General features: G+C 54.9%; 4 protein-coding genes across 10 annotated transcripts; all 4 read right to left on the bottom strand.

Annotated features, from left to right (window-relative positions):
* Positions 1 to 500: 500 nt before the first annotated feature.
* Positions 501 to 6315, bottom strand: fbxw5 (F-box and WD repeat domain containing 5). Its single transcript, XM_088614712.1, has 10 exons — positions 6188 to 6315; positions 5050 to 5265; positions 4548 to 4705; positions 4267 to 4441; positions 4004 to 4152; positions 3619 to 3921; positions 3323 to 3500; positions 2800 to 2947; positions 2462 to 2674; positions 501 to 2349 (listed from the first exon to the last, which is right to left on the bottom strand). Exons 2-10 carry the CDS (start codon positions 5240 to 5242, stop codon positions 2097 to 2099), a joined length of 1770 nt encoding a protein of 589 aa, XP_088470838.1. The 5' UTR covers positions 5243 to 5265; positions 6188 to 6315; the 3' UTR covers positions 501 to 2096.
* Positions 6316 to 7027: 712 nt separating this feature from the next.
* Positions 7028 to 12500, bottom strand: LOC148643774 (transmembrane protein 268-like). Of its 7 annotated transcripts, none has more exons than XR_015928818.1 (10): positions 12148 to 12464; positions 9966 to 10056; positions 9769 to 9881; positions 9326 to 9433; positions 8867 to 9016; positions 8671 to 8781; positions 8352 to 8432; positions 7980 to 8168; positions 7633 to 7873; positions 7259 to 7395 (listed from the first exon to the last, which is right to left on the bottom strand). XR_015928818.1 is itself a non-coding variant. In XM_088614717.1 (9 exons), the coding sequence occupies exons 1-9, from the start codon at positions 12148 to 12150 to the stop codon at positions 7090 to 7092; spliced, it is 1152 nt and encodes a 383-aa protein (XP_088470843.1). In that variant the 5' UTR covers positions 12151 to 12486; the 3' UTR covers positions 7028 to 7089. The 7 variants fall into 7 exon arrangements, 4 of the variants coding, with proteins under 4 accessions (XP_088470843.1, XP_088470846.1, XP_088470847.1 ...); XR_015928819.1 differs by having other exon boundaries at positions 7259 to 7390; XR_015928820.1 differs by having other exon boundaries at positions 7286 to 7395; positions 7541 to 7873; positions 12148 to 12467.
* A 143-nt stretch (positions 12501 to 12643) lies between these two features.
* atp6v1g1 (ATPase H+ transporting V1 subunit G1) lies at positions 12644 to 15663 on the bottom strand. The gene is made up of 3 exons (XM_088614729.1): positions 15466 to 15663; positions 14262 to 14362; positions 12644 to 13714 (listed from the first exon to the last, which is right to left on the bottom strand). The coding sequence occupies exons 1-3, from the start codon at positions 15545 to 15547 to the stop codon at positions 13541 to 13543; spliced, it is 357 nt and encodes a 118-aa protein (XP_088470855.1). The 5' UTR covers positions 15548 to 15663; the 3' UTR covers positions 12644 to 13540.
* A 766-nt stretch (positions 15664 to 16429) lies between these two features.
* Positions 16430 to 18677, bottom strand: hdhd3 (haloacid dehalogenase-like hydrolase domain containing 3). The gene is made up of 2 exons (XM_088614727.1): positions 18198 to 18677; positions 16430 to 17286 (listed from the first exon to the last, which is right to left on the bottom strand). Exon 2 carries the CDS (start codon positions 17271 to 17273, stop codon positions 16584 to 16586), a length of 690 nt encoding a protein of 229 aa, XP_088470853.1. The 5' UTR covers positions 17274 to 17286; positions 18198 to 18677; the 3' UTR covers positions 16430 to 16583.
* Positions 18678 to 18747: the final 70 nt, after the last annotated feature.

Raw genomic sequence — 18747 nt, 5'->3', positions numbered from 1 at the left:
GTAAAAGGTGCCACAGTGGTTATACTGGCTGTACTGGCTGCAGAGCCACATCCAGAATGACCAGTTACAGCACATCCTGGAGCAGCAGGTCCTTCTTACCTGTTACAGGTGGACCAGCACCGTCTGGGTTTACGAGCCATAAAGGAAAGTACTCTATATTTCACATGCATTTCCTGCCAGTTGTGTTAACTGGCATCTCTTTATTGCCCCGGTGTGTTTATCTGCCCTGCGACGGTCTGGCCTTCCATTCCAGGGGTAGGTCTGTCTCCAGCCACTGCAGGAGCCCCGTCCTCCAGCCCTGTGCAGCTGCAGAGCTCTGCTGCCACCTGCTGGAGACGTCCGCACTAACAGGCCACAGTGCCACCTGCTGGACAGCAACAGCGCTGTAGACTCAGGCTACTGCAGGGGGCTCCTTGCTGGACAGGGAATTTGAGAAGGAATGGGGAGAAATTAAACCAATGTCTTGTTCCTTCGGCAAGAGAACCACCACCATCACAAGCTTGCAGATTTATCATGACTTTATTTAAAAACTCCAGGCTGGCTAAAGCTCCACACAGCAAGGCAAGTGACCAGCGTGGGTCAGTGGTGAGAGTTACAGCGCAGCCTGGCTCACAAGAGCTGGCCGTTTAAAACCAACAGTAACCAGGCAGAGTGAAGTCCTGCCTCCTCACTGCAGGAGAATCCAGTCCAGGGCTGTCAGAGTGACCAGGGTCCCGCCGGCCCTTCTCGAGCTGCTCTTTGTCAGTTAGGAGGTCAATGGGGCTCGACCAGCCAGTCAGTCCGCTGATCGGATCACTCAGTGCCTACTGATCGAAACTGGAAGTAAAATATTTTTGGTTTGGTGTGAAAGTCACACCAGGAGCACTGTGCTCTCCTCAGAGCTGCGCTCTGTACAAACCTCCAAGGCCTGGGGCTCTCTTCCCTATACCAACACCGAGCCGTCATCAGTACCGCTGCAGCAGAACACTCTGGCTTCCCGCTCCTAATAATGTATAATGTATAATAATGTATAATGTTTAATGTATAATGTTTCTTTATTAGCCCTATACAATTTCTTGCATTAGGAATTCGTCTTTTCGCATACCCCAGCTTTTCTCCAAGGAGACACAGACACACGGACAGGGAGAGAAGCTTGGGGTCAGAGCGCAGGGTCTGCCATTGTACGGCGCCCCTGGAGCAGTTAGGGTTAAGGGCCTTGCTCAGGGGCCCAACGGAGTAGGATTCCTCTGCCGGCCGCGGGATTTGAACCGGCAACCTTCCAGTCACAGACGCAGATCCTTAGCCACAGAGCCACCGCTCCGCCGCAGGTCCGCTCCTGCGGACCTGCCGAATTATTCGCTCAGCTGGACACAGGCAAACGGTTCTGAAGGTGTTTTTTTAAACCGGTGATTCCAAAAACAAACCTGATTCGAGCTACAGTGGCTCTGGAGTCTTTTTACACCCCACGGCTTGTTCTACTGCACAACTGAAACCACCTGACTCGACGAGAGGCTGAGGACCTGACAGCCCTGCTGCCGGGACAGGCAGCTCACCAGCGCCCCCTGCTGTCAGCGAGACAGATCAGAAGTTATTACCATTATTAGTAGTAGCATTATTAAAGAGCAGAAGCAACAGCAGGTACGACACGGAAGGCACACAGACCCGTCTCAACATGAACACACACGCACAGACTGGCTTCAGCCCCAGCTGTGTAAATTCATGGACCTGGTGAAGCCATACGGCGTGACGCCTCCTGGACACTGGACAGATTCAGCCCAACAGTGAAGAAGCTGTTCCAGAGACTCGGCAGTCCTCCCCCATCCCCGTGGCATTGCTCTCGCTTGGCCCCTGAAGCCTGATCCCATCCTGCATCCTGACACGTCACAGCCCCCCTCCCTCTGCACGAGTCCATCCAGCCGAACAGCAGGGAGACCGGAGAGGAGAACTGCGGGATCTACTGGCACAACTGCGGCAGCTCCAGGAAAAGAGCAACAAATCCCCCTTTGCAGTTTGAAAACAAGCGGAGAGGAGAAGGAGGAGAGGGCAGACCCGTCCGTGCCCACCCCTCGCCCGCTGCCTCCTGCTGCTCCAGTCCGCCCCTGGCTCCGGGCCCGGCTCTAGCGGGGTCTGCCGCCGAGCCAGGAGAACAGCGTTCGGCGCGGGCGGGCCTGGTGGCGCCGCTCGGCCGCCAGCCGGGCGGCGCGTGGCGAGCGCCACACCTTGACGGTGCCGTCGTCGCTGGCGGACAGCAGCAGCTCCTGGTCGGCCGGGCAGAAGGCCACCGAGTTCACCACGTCGTCGTGCTGCAGCCGCGCCAGGCAGATGTTGTAGTGCCGGTCCCAGATGTAGCCGTGCTTGTCCTCCGCGCCACTGGGGGGACAGGGGAGACATCAGAGACCACGGAGCAGCTTCCCAACTCACGACAGCCATCGCTGCCCGAGCCCCAGGCAGGGCTCCTCTGTGTCCGGCATGCCTGCGGTACCTGGCCACGAAGTCGCGGCTGACGTCCAGGAAGATGAAGAAGCACTCGTCGTTTGGCGTGAAGGCCCGGTGAGCCCGCAGGATCCGCCTCTCCTCGCGCAGCGTCTTCAGGTCAATGACATGCAGGTCAATCTCCTCCGCGATGGGGGGTGGAGACATGGGGTCAGAGATCACATAGCCCGCCGGCCACGCGCGGCTGTTCACATACAGGTACCTGCGCGAACGACAGGGGGAGAGAGGGGGTGGGAGGATGAGCGGACACAGAGGAGAAGCAGGGAGACAGAGAAGAACAGACCTTTACTCTCCTGATCACACGACGTAAAGACGCCCTGACCCCACCTGTGGTCAGGCGACAGGCCCATGCCAATGATGTGCCCATGGATATCAATCAAGTGATCCAGGGAATCGAAGAACTCATCCGAGCTGCGCTCCTCCCCAAGGACCGGCCCACTCGTTGTCATCTGATCTGGCATGATCCGCTTGATCCCTTAGAGAAAGGTTAACGTTCTGGGGTCAGATTGTACATAACACAGAGGTCGAAGGTGAGTTTGCCTCTCTAGTGAGGCTAATGGTCAATGCACCTACCAGATGTTTAGCACTGTACAACAGGAGTTAGTTAAGGTTATAGATAAGAGTACAACAGGCCTATAAGTGTGTGCTGTAGGACAGTGAGTCTATACCATGTACCAGCATGCCTATCAGGTACAGATCATAGATCAGAGGTCGTACCTATCTGGTGGAGCTGTGGGTCAGAGGTCGTACCTATCTGGTGGAGCTGTGGGTCAGAGGTCGTACCTATCTGGTGGAGCTGTGGGTCAGAGGTCGTACCTATCTGGTGTGGGGTGCAGGTCAGAGGTCGTACCTATCTGGTGCGGGCTGTAGGTCAGGCTGCCCGTGGTGAAGAGCAGGTAGATATTGTGGTCAGTTTGCGCGATGCTGTCAGCCGCTGCCAGGTCCGCAGGGCGTGTGCGCGTCTTCCCCAGAAACCGGGCCACCCTGGCCTCCAGCTGCCTCTCACTGATCACCGGGCTGGCCCTGCCCTGGGAGAGGGCACCAGCGCTGGCACGTCACTCATTACTGACGAGCGCTAGCCCCGCCCCCCGCCCCCCGCCCCCCGCCCCTGCAGCAACACACAGCAGCTCCAGCAGCCCGGCTCACCTCGAAGAAGTTGTCCAGGCCGGGGGAGGGGTCCTGCTCGGGGGGCCGAGTGCAGAGCGGCTCCGTCACCGCCCTCTCCCTCTTCTCCTCCTCCTCCTCCTCGCTGTCGGAGCCCAGGTCGAAGACCAGCGGGCCGCGGCGGGGGGGCGCAGGGGCGGCGGCCTGCGCCTCGTAGTCCAGCAGGAGGTCGGGGGAGTCGTGGCGCCGGCAGTCTGCCACCATGACGGTCCGGATGGTGCTGGCGTTGAGGTTCTGGATCTTAAAGAGCCGCTTGACCACGTTCACGTTCTCGGACTCCACATCCTGCACACAGAGAGAGGCGGCAGGATACAGAGGGAGCGGACAGGGAAGACACCGCGAGCAGTGTGTCAGGACGGCAGCTGACCTGGAAGGCCTTGTTGAGCCACAGCACGGAGCAGGAGGTCATGTTCCCAATCCAGTACAGGTTCCCCGAGATCAGGTGAGTCTCGTTCAGCCAGCAGCCAAACACATCGTACGGCTTGTTCCTCACGCGGGACAGGAGGGAGAAATCGGCTGCAGGAGAGGGAGGCAGAAGGGGCGCAGCGTGAGAGGGCAGAGGCCATCAGGCTGACCGCCGGAGGGGCAGAGGCCATCAGGCTGACCGCCGGAGGGGCAGCAGACACTCACCCAGGCTGATGACGGCGATCTCCCCTGAGGAGGAGTGGTGCGGCCCAATGTACACGCCCGAAACCAGCAGCAGAGAGTCGTCTACATTAAACTGGGAGAACTGGGTGTAGCCCCAGTTAAACTGGCGCATACTGGAACTGTGTAGCAGCGAGATCTCCAGGTTATTGCGCCAAATCTGACCAGGGGAGGAAGAGGCAGAGAATGAGGTGGAGAAAGAGCAGGGGAAAGTCTGACTGTGAGAATTACTGACAGTGACAGTGAGGGGAAGGTAGCAGCAGCACCTTGACAGTGCAGTCCTTGGAGCAGGAGGCCAGCAGGTGTCCCCGGTGAGCAAAGCTGAGGTGCAGCACCTGGTCATGATGCTCCCTCAGCGTCTGCACCTCCACGCAGGGGATACAGTCAAACAGCCTCTGGAACTCGCTGAGCCAGGACTCCGCGGCTGCAGACACACACAGCGTCAGACACCGTCACACAAGCAGACTCCCAGAGCCAGACAATCAGGCACACACAGAGTCCGACTCGGGGGAAATAGGCCCACTATCAGACGACCACATGCAAAGACAGAGCCGAAGGACAGAGACACACAGGGCAGGGACGGCAGCCAGACTCATGCACAGCAGTCTGATCTCTGTCCGGCTTCACCCGCTGCAACAAACGCAAACCTCCATTCTTCACATGACCATTCCAGCGCACACTGAGTCAAAGACATCGGCTCACTGGTCGAACCCGAGACATTCCCAGCTCATGGGGTGGCGGGCAGCGGCGCCGGCACTCGCGGGGTACCTGGGTGCCTGGGCACAGAGCGCGGGATGCGGTAGTAGCGGTAGAAGAGCTCGCGCCACAGGAATTCGTCCCGGGAGACAGCGTACCACTGCCGGCAGGCCAGGCCGGCGCTCAGCACGGCATCGTGGGGCAGCAGCAGGAAGATCTCGAGCAGCAGGCTGTCCGGAAGAGCGACGGGGGCACAAGCGTCCATCCTGACATCCTGACTCTCGCCGCCTGGGGGGGGGGGCAGGTCAGGAGCGGAGCGGGGGAGAGACCGGAGAGGGCAGAGTGAGAGGGGGAGTTACCTGTGACTGACACAGCTCCCAGGGTGGGACACACTGTGACATGAGCCGTTACCCTGGAGACCCTAACACCGAGGGGGAGAGGGTGACAGGGGGGTCAGGCAGGAAGACAAACCCATCATGGCCGGCTGGAGACGTGGGGAAGGTGCTGCGGTGTTCAGGTGTACTGAACTCCTCAGGCACCGACCAGCTTGCGCAGGGCAGGCCCGCACTCTCACGCTCTGAGCTCAGGAGCTCCCACTCCCACTCGCGTCAGTGCGAACAGCGGTGCCCCGTGACCAAACCCATAGCAGACCGGACACACGCTTATCGCTCCATCATCAGGGGCCGTCTTGCCCCGGTCGTTTCCCGGAATCTCTAACTGACAGGAGCGGGATGGAGGGGAGCCCCTGAACGCGAGTGCTCTCTGTCGCCCGGGCTGCGGGGCGGTTTCACGGGGAGCCCACGGCCCGCATCGGAGCCTGTCCAGCACAGGTCGGCGGAATATTACTTTCGTGCGCTTCATCGAGCAGGCTCGTCGTCTCTGTCGCCATAGTTCTTAACCGCTACAGCGATACCATCTCACGCCATCGGCCCTGGTGACGCTGTCTTCCACAACTAATCAGCGTCAAAGCACGGACACTGAACGTCTCATAACTTCCACAGTAACTTTGCAAAACCGCGTTTGAAAATAAGTAAACATAACGATGTAAATGGCCGGTAGCAGCACTCGGTGCGTCTATAAGACAACGGGATCACTTTAGGACAGCGACCTTAGCAGCTTCTGTCTGCCTTGGACCTTAGTCATCTGCTTGAAATAATCGATATTTGCAGAAACACCAAAAAATAATACATTTAAGGAAAATAAGTTTCACCTCCAGCCGCCTAGCCTCCGTTGCTCCGATTGTTGGCGTTAAAGGCCCACTCAGCTGATCTCAGAGTGCTGAGATTCGCCAGGCAGTAGCAATCAATGACAGATTTTTTTTTTTCCATTGGCCTGCTGATAATGTAAGCCCTCTATTCAGAGCTGCTCAGTACTGCTTTACCTCATTCTGATTATTCAGATATTCATTTCCCATGGCTTTCTTGCCATTAGACATTACATTAATATCCACCCTGTATCTACATTTCTCTGTCACCATGCATGGTGATAGTGTCATGTGTCACTGTTCCAGTAACAGGGTCTGGCCACCTGGCTCTGTCTGCACTGGCCAGTACGGTGGTCTGGAGGTGCACAGCCACCCCTTTCATAGGCTGATGTGAGAGCTAAAATGGATGGATATTACGTAAACACCCTCCCTGACTGAGTGTATTTATACACATAGATCACCGATCTTTAATGCGCTCAGACACTGTGTGTGTTCAGCTTCCAACCCACAGCTGGGCTGATGATCTGTCTGCAAAGTCAGTGCCTGTGCTGTGTGGAGCGTCTGTGGGGCCCAGTGCGGTCAGGACTGCGTTCTGTTGGCTCTCTAACACTTTGTGCTGCTGTACTGAAATGCGGGGGATTGACCCATGAATACATTTTCAGCTCTGTGTCAGACAGCAACCACGCCTGGTGGCTGTGTAAGCAATTAAACTGCACACTAATGAAGAGGCTGTGTTAATGAGGCAGATTTCTGCTCCATTCTGCAGCAGCACAAGACAACAGACACTGCAGCCATCTGTGCTGTATCTGCTCACATCCCAGACAGCAAGAAGAGCCCTGCTCCCAGTGACTTTCAAATTCTTTATTGTACAGACGGGATGGAAATGACATCGGAATTCTGCAGAACAGTTATGAATTTAAAATATGAGTAACACTTAAAAAGGAGTTTTGTTTTTGGCACATAATATCAGGAGTACTGATCAATTTGGAAAAAACAAATACCAGTTTACAGCCATTATTCATAGTTCCCAGGACAAATAGGACAAACAGGACAAAAGCGGGCAAGAACATCGGCCATCCGTGACTCAGCGCAGCCCTGTCTTCCTCCCTGGGGCCGCAGTGCTGGAGTCCGTGTGAGTCAGCGCTCGTCCGGCCTGTGGAAACCCAGGACTCGTGACACAGTGAGCATCCCAAAACCACACAAGAGGAACTGCACTGTTGAAAAAACAACAAAATCAAATAATTTACTGGTAAAACATTATTGAGGTGTTCCTGAAAATAAAAGAAGCCCCTAAACCGTGCGTTTGTGTTGTAACAGTGGTAAAGTGCGAGGGAGGAGGGAGACAGCTGACACACAGACCTGTCCTGGCTGGGCAGACTGGGGGAGACGGGGGGGAGACAGGGGAGATGCACACAGAGAGCAGGGAGCTCGAAAGACGCAGACGGACGCACATCATTCAGATCCTCCCTGGGCAGTGCCCTCCGCTGCCTGCCCATGGCCATGCCTGGGGGCAGGCTACACCGGGCAGCAGGGCACACTGCTGTCCAGCAGGGCACTCTGGACCAGCTGGCAGGGACAGGCAGTGAGGGAGAGGCCGGCGTGGGACTGGCTGGGAGCCGAGGGGAGATGTCCCAGGACCAGCAGTCGGACGTACACTCCGGACCACGACAGCAGGAGACACTCCGCCAGCTCCTGAGCGACAGAACAGCTTCAGAGGCGCACAGACAAGCTCACAGAGGAACAGAGAGGGGGAATTGGGATGGAGCATCAGCTGATCTGTTTCCAGGGTGATCCTTACCTGTGGTGTCCCATTGGGTATCAGACGCACACACTGAGTGACGGACAGCTGCTTGGCACCTCCCCCTCTGCCCACACTGGCCAGCAGGGGCACCTCCTCTGTAAGCCCCGCCTTCCCCTCCTCTTTCGATTGGCTGGAAGAGCCGGTGACCACCACACACACTTGGCTCAGACGGCTCTGCAGCTCCAGCTGGAAACAAAGGGGGAGCGACACACTCACAGCACACAAACAGGAAACCTGCGCACCCGCAGGTACAGGACAACACTTAAAGCCCTTAGTTGTCTAGTTTTTGAAAGCCCTGTTGCAGCATCAGTGCTGTGATAATGGCACCGTGACAGCAGTCAGATGTACTGGGGTGTGTCCCTGCCTCACCTGATGAGAGCTGCTCCAGTGCTCCATCAGCTCAGCGAGGGCCTGTCTGCACGGACAGAGGTCAAAGTGCACCATCCACAGCTGAGGGCGTTAAGAAAGATTCTCTTCCCGATGGAGCTGTCAGCCTGAGCCACGTCAACTGGCCTATTCTCATCCTCCTTTCAGCCTTCTCCCTCGTCCTCCTCGTCCTTCCCTCTTTCCATCTCTCCCCACGTGTGAATCCTCCTCCCCACATCCTGCCCCGTGTCCCTGCTCTTCCTGCCCCTCCGCTACACCCTCCCTCTGGATCTACTCCCTCGCTCCCCGCGATGTGGGATACTCTCAGCGCAGTCGGGTGTCGGTCTGTGCAGCCTGTCAGTCCTGCCAGCAGGTTGTGTTTGAGCAGCTTCTCATTGACAGCCGCCATCCTGACATCGGTGTTGACGTTCAGCTGGGAGAGAGGGAGAGGGAGAGAGGCTGGGGTCAGAACCACTCGGACACACTCACCCGGACCGGCTTGGACAGGTCAAGGATACCTGTGAGCGGCGCCGGTGCAAAATGAGCAGCCCTCCTGCTGTGCCCAGCGCTGACGCCAGGCTGACCCACACCCCCAGTGACCAGTGCATCGCCACGCCAAGCGCCCGCAGACTGCAGTACAGGTTCAGCCACAGGCACACATAGCACACCTGAACAGGTCAAAGGGCTCAAGGTCAGCGAGACGTCTGCACATTACAGGCCTGGCCCGGCCTTCTTAATGCAATCAGAACCTAGGAAAGTTGCAACACACTGACCCGGCAGGACAAATTCTCCCCTGTCCTGGTCCTCCCCTGCCTCCATTTCTGATCTCTTCCCCCTGTTTCCATCTGCCCCCCGTCTCCCTCTCTCCTCCCACCCCTGCCAACATCCTCCCTGTCCCCCCCACCCCCACCCCCACCATCCCTCAGTTCTGCCCACTGTCTGCCTCAGAGCCATGGGTCTGCTGGGCAGAGACTCACCAGGGCAAGAGCGGCGGTGAAGAGCCGCGAGGTGAGGAAGATGTAGCGCCGGATCTCCAGGTCCTGGAGCACCCCCTGCAGGTCGGCGCTCAGCTCTGCGCTGGTCACCTGGCAATAGTGCACAGCAGACAGCAGGCTGTACACACTCTGCACTCAAGCACTGAGCTCCGCCCCGACTGCACTACCTGCACAGCAGTCAGCGTCTGGTGGGGAGTTTCTCATTAAAACCGCATACCTGCCACTGGCCTTCACATCAGCAGCCCTTCTCAGGGTGATGGTGTCTTTTAAGAGTCACTAGGGGATTCATAATGTGAGAAAACCCACGTGTTCAAGCAGACTTCTTCTTCAGACTGCACTCGCAACACCTTTCTGGGTCTTAGCGCTTCAGGTGATACGAGGTTCGCGCTGTACGTGTGTGCTGGTCTCTCGGTGTGCGAGCTCACCCGTATGCCCCTGTCTCTCAGTATCCTTGTCCCTGCCTCCAGGTTGAAGCCAGGACCCGCGCTGCCCAAGATATTGCCTGTCAGCCCCAGGACCACCTGCCCACTCTGCAGCTCTGAAACATGTCCACACAGGTACGCTGTACACAGCTATTTTCACTGGCTGCTCCAACACCCCACCCCACACGCCGTCTTCTTACCTGGCTCCCAGCGGAGCACCCCCTCCTGGTCATCTTGGGCCTTGCAATAGAATGGGCCTGCCCCTCCTCCCCTCCCCTGCCCTGCAGAGCTCTGGAAACAGAATGATGGGCCCGTGGCGACCCGGAGAGGTCAGGACACTGAGGAAGCACTGGCACCAGGTGAAAGTCCATGCTGCTGTGTGGGACAGTCTGGGAGTAGAGAGCTGTCTGAGGATGATTGAGGGTGTCTGAGGATGACTGAGGGTGTCTGAGGATGATTGAGGGTGTCTGAGGATGACTGAGGGTGTCTGAGGGTGATTGAGGGTGTCTGAGGATGATTGAGGGTGTCTGAGGGTGATTGAGGGTGTCTGAGGATGACTGAGGGTGTCTTGGGGAGTATGAGAGTATCTTGGGGAGTATGAGGGTATCTGTGGCTGTTTATGAGGTGTCCAACGAGTCTGTGAGTGTTTTCCAAAGGAATCTGGAAAGATTTCCGAATGGTGGTCTATTTTCTTCTGTTGTGCTCAGAATCTAGATTAACATCACAGATCTCTCAGATTCGAAGAGATTATGAAGTAGCTGCAGGTCTGTATATCCCTATGCAATTCAGAAAGTGGCCACCCTCCGATTTGCAACCCGAGACGGTTCGTGCGTTTATCGGTTTTGAGGAGTAAAGCTTGGCTAAGCACGAAGAGGTTCTAAAATTTCTCCTGTAAACAAATGACAAGTTTTGGAATGCATGAATAACATTGAGATAATGTTGACAGATGGATGCGAGTATGCATTTACAGATAATTATTCAGATCGCCTCTAAATGCCCTGCAGTATTTTTAAGTGAACGACGTTTACAGCGCTAAAATACATCCTAAGTATGACGCTTTTATTAGCAGACCATTCTTAAAATTAAAGGTACGATGGATTGGTCAGCACTGTAATGCGACTATAACAGTTCAGTGTTAAGTCTTGTGTGAATTTCCAAATTAGGTTTTGGCATCGAAAATAATACTAATTTCGTGGGTTTCATACGAGTTCACCAATGAAAGGAGTACACAAGCAATACATTTTCGAGAATATGGTTAAAAATTAAAAGAAAACACCTAACCCAATGAACTATCTCCACCCTAAATGTAAAACTGTTAATTCGGGTAAAGGCTGCAAAGTCTGGGGTCAACTGATCAAAAGATCACAACTGAAAGATCTGGTGGTCGTGCCTTTGCAGTTTTGTACGTCACAGAGTGACGTCACAGCCAGGAAAAGAAGGCGCTATATTGAAAGATATTTAAACATCCACCCCACCCGACCAGACAGGCCCGGAAAACAAATTGCCCCCATTATTTTCATCACAATCAAGAGTTCAAGTACCGAGTTTGTTGGTACCTGTAAACGTCCTTGTAGATAGTCAGGTGATTACCCGAAAAAACAAGGCGCTATATCTCGCAAACGAAAGCAGCACAAACGCTACTTACAGCGACTCAAACCGGCACAAACGCAGCACTAACGAATGAGGAAGGTTTCATCGTTTGTGCTGTCTGTAGGGGGGGAAACTTCACGGAGCTCAAGGAAAACCCTGCATGTTATTTTAAAAACAATATTTCGGAAGGATTTTGAATCTTGAGGTTTTTGCGTTGTGTTCATTGTGTTTTGCAATAAAATATTAACTTCAGAGTAACTCTTAAAACTACTGAACAATCTAAAAGCAGGCATACGAAAAAATTAGAACTGTTACAAGCAACACGTGAAAATGAGCTCTTGCAGCTGTTCTTCAGCTATAGACAAAGTCCTCATATGAGAGACCTTTGCAAACCAGCTGTTTTTGAACCGGATTCTATCAATTGCAATTTGTAACTTCAGAACTAATCCAACACCAGAGCACAGATGTCTGCAGCGACGGCGGCATGCCGGGAGACTGGAAGACGTCTCTGGGAGCAGTAGTTCAAGCAAACCGACAGTCCCTTAATGGACGCTGTCTTGAACGTACTGCAGTAAATGTTCAAAACAATTATGTATTCCACATATTGTGAAAGGTAACTGTGGGAATCATTTAAGTCGGTTTTAAAAAAGTATATATTATAAGCTACTAGACCAAAAGTTTGCTTTAAACAAGCAGCTGCCATTTCCCTGATCTGTGTCTTTCGATAAATGTTTCACCAACACATTTTCACTGGATAAACCAAACAAACACGGTTTAACAGCGACACCTCACCATGACCGTCAGCGACTGATTCTCCTTATTCTCCGGGACGAGACGATCCCGGAATTCTGCAGATCGGTCCGCTCAGCACTACAAACACAGCGGGACGATTTAAACAGAGTGCATTTCAAACCACAGGCAATACCTTCTGCTCCTAAAGGCAGCCAGAGGTCTAACAGGGCTGCGGAATCTCTCGACCTCCTGCGAGCCAGGCGCGAGGGCGGGGGCAGACAGGCGTTTGGAGAAAGAGGGCTCTGTAGGGCGTCATTATGATTGTGGTACAATGCTGCAGGATATATTTAACCGGTGTTTAAGAACACCACGACGGCTCCTTGCCTCTTGTGTCAGAATCCCTAGTGTGCTGAGAAACTTCAACGTTACCTCGTAATGATTTGTCCCCATTCGCGGGCGGTCTGTCTATGCACCGCTCCGGGGTTATATACTAACTTATTGAGGGGTCACATCTCTCTCCCAAGAAACAGGAATGTTTAAGGAAGACACATAAGGATCGTTTTAAATAATTTTATTTAAGGAGGAACAGGACCAAAAATCAAAAGGCAGAACCTGTATTTTTTACAGCAGATTGTAAAGAGCACTAGACTGCACGGAGCACAAAACAACACAGCCACCCCCACACCACTGGCCATTGCTACAAGCAGCTCCTTGATTCCCAGGTGCTGGTGGTGCCGAGGTTGGGTGAAAGAGCAGCTCGGAGGGGCTGCAGACAGAGCTCCCCGGATCACGGGGGACAGGAGGTTCGGGTTCGAACAGAGGAGCTGTACGCAGAGAGCACAAATCTGAACCGTCTCACTCCACTCATGTGGACAACAGCATTAAGGATCAGGATCTCTTTTGAATTTTATGGTAATGAAAACAATGAAATAAACAACTTTTTATATATATATATGAAATAAAAACGACAGCACTTTCTGCGACGGAACAAGCACGCACACACAGATATTACTAGCATACTAACACCCACCCTAATGATTCTACACAGCTAGGAGGCCCAGGGCTTGGATGGCTATCAGTCTCCCAGGGCACAGCAGTCTGAGCGCGTCCCGACTTCACCAGCAGCTGGGCTCTGTACAGAGCTCCCCACTGAAACAGAAGCCAGTACTCCTGTGGAGTCCATTTTGATCTTGCTACTGTGTTTTAATTTGCACTTCCTCTGTGTGAAAAGTAGTCGAATGGACTTTACTGTAGCCCCACAGGCCTAAGCAAATTGTCTCACAACAAGCTGCAGCTGGGGCAGAGGGAGCCCCGAGGCTGGTGCAGCCTGGACGGGCTTAGACTGCTGCGCTCTGGAAGCGGTCAGGCCATCCCGACAGCAGCGTCTGTCCTGGCAGCGCTGAAGTGCTGGTCTGGGCCGGACCGGGCCAGGAGGAGCCCCTGGGCTAGGGCACTAGCCGTTGATGCGGTAGTTGGTATGGATCTCAGGCTTGATCTCGCAGACCAGCGAGAGCAGGCTGGCCAGCACAGCTTCACGGTTCTGCTGGAAGCTGTTCTGGATCTTCTGCATTTTGTCCAGAGTCTCCTTGTCCACCTCCACCGCCGAGTTCCCGTGGGATCCCAGGGCCTGGGAGACAGAGGGACATGAGGTGAGGCGCTCTCCACTGCCACTGGGAGGTGCAGCTGTTTTGACAAGCTGGCAGTTTGCACAAAGGAACCTGAAGATGTTAATATGACGACGAAAAGGAAAATGTAATAGATGTTTTAGCACTAAAACCTCATGAGGTACATAGAAGATGCCACCACAGCTAAAATACTTTTTTTTTCTTTTTCCTGTTCTGCTACTTTCTTTGCAGTGTGTGTACTGACAGACTTTAAGAGCACAAGGTCATGTGGTGCTCCATCATCTGCTACTCCTGATGTGGGGGTGCAGGAGTGCTGGGGGCAGGGGTACAAGGGTACCAACAGAAACCCCAAAACATTTAAATCAACTGTCTGAACAGATTCAGTGTACAGAAATCTAGAAAGCGACCCAACACAGAGAGCTGGGGCAGCACTGCGTTCTCCGTGCAGCTCTGTTGGGCAACTGAGAGCCAGACAGGATAGACAACGGCTCTGGGGTACCCCAGGAGCAGGGCTGAGGGGAACCCCGCCGCGAGGAGCCTCAGTCATACCGCAGCCTCCTTGGTCTTGAACTCCTTCTCCCTCTGCAGGCGGTACTGCTCGATCTCAGCCTGCGCCTCCTCCTTCGCCTGCTTCAGACGCCGGTTCTTCCCTGGGGAGGGGCAGGCTGGGTTAGACACCGGACTCACACCTTTATCATGCCACTGGACATGTATACTGAGAAAAGACTGTTGTAACAACAAGCTGCAGAGTATCCCTTCAGAGGACAGTCTGAGGTGCTCCCTGACACGGGTGCTGTGCCTGTCAACACCACAGGCCAGATCTTTGACACCTGTTTCTGTTTCTGAGCAAATCTGGCCGTGCAAATATTTGGACTCCAAACAGCACCTGTATACATACAAACACACGGCCACTTCCCTGGTCAGCCGCCAGCAGCTGGGGAAAACCTGACCAGGGTGGAAACGCGTTGGCTTGCCTGAGTAACCACTGCCCAGCCCCTCAGCACAAAGAGGAACTGGAAAAAGAGCCACAGTGACGGCAAACTGCTGGTCTGGAGAAGAAACTGCGCTTTCTAACGAGAGAGAGGCTGGGAGGGAGAGGGGAGAATGGACAGAGCAGGTGGAGCAGAAGGCTGAGACAGAGACACAAGAAGAGACAGGGGTGACCTGGCGACAGGGCACAGAGATGTGCTGCCGAGAGGAACGCCAGCTGTTCTTGCTGAAAGATTTCTTCATAATCAGTTCTGTCTAACCTGAATGCATCAGTGTCCATTCAGCCCAGTAAGAAAGGCAATGTTTATGCTCTGGTTCTCCTAGACCGGCGTTATCAGATCTCAGGGCTGAGCCTCGCTGCAAGACTGAAACGTGGCCCCTAAGCCAGATTCTAGATCACACGCCTTCCAGCAAAGATGAAGCGACTTTACACCAGTTTTACTCTCTGTAAAAGCTTTCAGTAAAGCTTTAACATCTGCTTCTGACGACTAAACGACTCGTGTTAAGAGCCCCGAATAGCTCTACAGCTGCTAAACTGGTCAGAATATTTACATAAAAGCCCAGGGTCTCACTCCGGAGATCCGGTGACCTTGGATCTCATTCATAACCCGTCCTCGTCAGATCACAGCATCACTACACAGTTACTAACATCTGTCACCGATCTCAATGAGAATTTATGACCGCTCGGGTCGGGCCTGCGAACGCTCTTTCCCAGACCGTCTCTGCCCACCCCGATGTCTCATTTTCTCCGGATTTCACTCACGTTTGCGGGCCTCGGCGACCTTCTCTGCCGCCCGTTTCTCGGCCTGGAGCAGCTGCTGGATGCCCTGAGACTGGCTGGCCATGACTGGAGAGGACAGCGGTGTGCAGCAGACGGAGAGCCGGGATGAACGGAGTCGATGTTGCAGCTGCTGTGTCTGAGCGACTGCGGCGCAGGGAAGGGAGTCAGCTGACCCAGGGCTCCTCACGTGACCCGCGTTGCGTCAGAACTTCCCAGCATGCGTCACCCGTCACCGATCGGCTGCGTTTTTCCGCTAACACGTCCCATCAGCACTAGACAGCTTGACAGTGACTCACTCTACTGTTTGACTATTATTAAAGCACAGACGAACCCTATCCCAAACCACATTAAACACACTGGTGCACTAAGACCTGTCAAAACTGGGCTTTTCTCATTCCAGCCTGCACCCCTTTGTCATTTAGACCACGCCTGTAGGTCCACAGCAGCTCCCTGGGACCAGGTCATCACCTGTGCCCCAGGAGACGTGGGCAAGATCCTCATGTGCAGAAGCGTGAGTCATGACCACCATCACGCTGCCTGGTGGGTTCAAAGTCCACAGGCTGCAATGCTGCTGTGTTACACTACTTCACTCCTGGAAGCAGAGGCCCGGTCAGAAGGATGGCCTATAGCCTGAACTATGCAGTTAGTTGTTCTACATGGTTTTAAGTGTCACAGAGCAGTTTCAGCTCCTGGTAAACACCAGGAGTGTGGAGCAGACCAGCTTCTACAGGGTGGAGATCTGTAGGTCAATACAGGACAACAGCACAGAGCTGGAGCCACATTCCCAGACTGGAATAGCAGCCAGCTGTTCTGGACACAGAATAACCACCCTCCCCAGTCTCTATAACCAGACCCACTGTTCGTTCTATTCAGAACAAGGGAAAAGCAGAAAGAAAAAGATCAGAAGAAACAGTTTCTTGTGAGCAGGGGTGAGTCGGGCAGGGGCTGAGATTCAGTGCTTTTTATTTCTTAAAGATGTGAAATGGAGGTTTTCCAGAGCTCTTCAGTCCAAACCCTTGTGCAGAGGTGACCTCCTGGCCCACTCAGTCCTGGTCCTGCTGCAGGAGGGCGGGCAGCTCGTCCAGGGAGCGCAGCCGGTGCTAGGGGGGCACCGGGGGCACCGGGGGCACCGGCAGCCCCCCCTCCGCCGCCCCGCCCCCCCGCTCCAGCAGGAAGCTGCGCATGCCCACGGCTTGGGCCGCCAGGTAGTCGTTCAGGGGGTGATCCCCGACGTGCGCCAGCGCGGCCGGCTCGCGCTCCCCGCTCAGCTCCAGCGCCCGCAGGAAGATGCGCGGGTCGGGCTTGGTGGCGCCGGCGCTCTCGGAGGTCACCACAAACTGGAAGTGCCCGCGCAGCCCGCAGCTCCGCAGCACGGCCTCCAGGCGCCCGTCGAAGTTGGAGACCACGGCCAGGCGCAGGCCGAGCGCCCGGCAGCGCCGCAGCACCCTCTCGGAGTCGGCAAACACCTCCCAGTTGGCGGCGCCGCTGAACCCGGCGTAGAGCTGCTCTGCCAGGCGCGCCAGCGTCTGCCCCTCCGCCACCCCACAGCGGGAGAAGGTCTCCTGCACCACCGCGCCCCACCACGCCCGCGAGGACAGCCCCTGGCCGAGCCCGTAGTTGGGGTAGCGGCTCTCCTGCTGCTGGTAGGCCTGGCGGAAGGCAGACTCCACCGTGGCAGGGGCCAGCGTGAGGCCGTGCTGCCGCGCCGCGCCGCAGTACTGCTCCCCCACCGAGCGGCGCACTCGCAGCAGAGTGTCCTTCACGTCCCAGGTCACCCAGCGCACCCGCATCGCGCTCCGCTGCCTGCAGGACAGAGAACAGAGAGGCACGATACAGCACAGCACAGTCCTCCTGAGACACACAGCACAGTACAGCACAGCCCTCCCGAGACACACAGCACAGTACAGCACAGCCCTCCTTACACACAGCACAGTACAGCACAGCCCTCCTGAGACACACAGCACAGTACAGCACAGCCCTCCTGAGACACACAGCACAGTCCTGTACAGCCCTCCTGAGACACACAGCACAGTCCTGTACAGCACAGCCCTCCTGAGACACACAGCACAGTACAGTACAGCCCTCCTGAGACACACAGCACAGTCCTGTACAGCACAGCCCTCCTGAGACACACAGCACAGTACAGCACAGCACAGCACAGTCCTCCTGAGACACACAGCACAGTACAGCACAGTCCTCCTGAGACACACAGCACAGTACAGCACAGTCCTCCTGAGACACACAGTACAGCACAGCGCAGCCCTCCTGAGACACACAGCACAGTACAGCACAGCCCTCCTTACACACAGCACAGTACAGCACAGCCCTCCTGAGACACACAGCACAGTACAGCACAGGCCTCCTGAGACACAAAGCACAGCCCTCCTGAGACACACAGCACAGTACAGCACAGCCCTCCTGAGACACACAGCACAGTACAGCACAGCCCTCCTCACACACTTAGCACAGTACAGCACAGCCCTCCTGAGACACACAGCAGAGTCCTGTACAGCACAGCCCTCCTGAGACACACAGCACATTACAGTACAGCCCTCCTGAGACACACAGCACAGTCCTGTACAGCACAGCCATCCTGAGACACACAGCAGAGTCCTGCACAGCACAGCCCTCCTGAGATACACAGCACAGTACAGCCATCCTGACACACACAGCTCGGTACACTTTGACGCCACAGAGATGTTTGCCAGCCCTACCTGTACTGTTGCAACAGAGCTGTTACGGCCGGGAGAGTGAAGAAACCGGTTCCCAAAGTCGAACTTCACAGGACGCAGTCTGCAACTGGTTTATTTCCTATTCAAATTTCTGATATACTGTAGGACCACGACCCTGGGTCCCCAGACCACAGGCACTCAGATACGATTCTCCCTTTGTCGTGAATTATACATATTATCAGTTTTTACGGCCCCTTCGAAGGTAACTTTCTACAGTCCGATTCGAAATTAGCTCCGTACCGGCAACCACTGGCGTTGAACAATAGTTCCGTTACAAGGTAACCGTAGTCTCTTCTTTCCTGCTGTTCAGTTTAGATTTAGCGATGGAGCCTGTGACAACTGCTTCTCTTTTGACGGCTAGTGTTTAGTAAACCGTTTTCCAGGTAACACCCAGTTATTAGTTTTGCCTCCACCTATGCTTTTATTCTTCATGAACAAACGCAAATATCTAAACTTTTGAGGGGCGGTGCAGTTTACCTGCGTCAGCACCTGAAGAAGGCTCCACGGCCGAAACGTTGTGTTTTCTTTCTTA

Source organism: Lepisosteus platostomus, chromosome 21 (genome assembly GCF_059453375.1).
Source record: "Lepisosteus platostomus isolate fLepPlt1 chromosome 21, fLepPlt1.hap1, whole genome shotgun sequence".
NCBI classification, from domain to species: Eukaryota; Metazoa; Chordata; class Actinopteri; order Semionotiformes; family Lepisosteidae; genus Lepisosteus; species Lepisosteus platostomus.
This window is presented reverse-complemented; position numbering and strand designations above follow the sequence as displayed.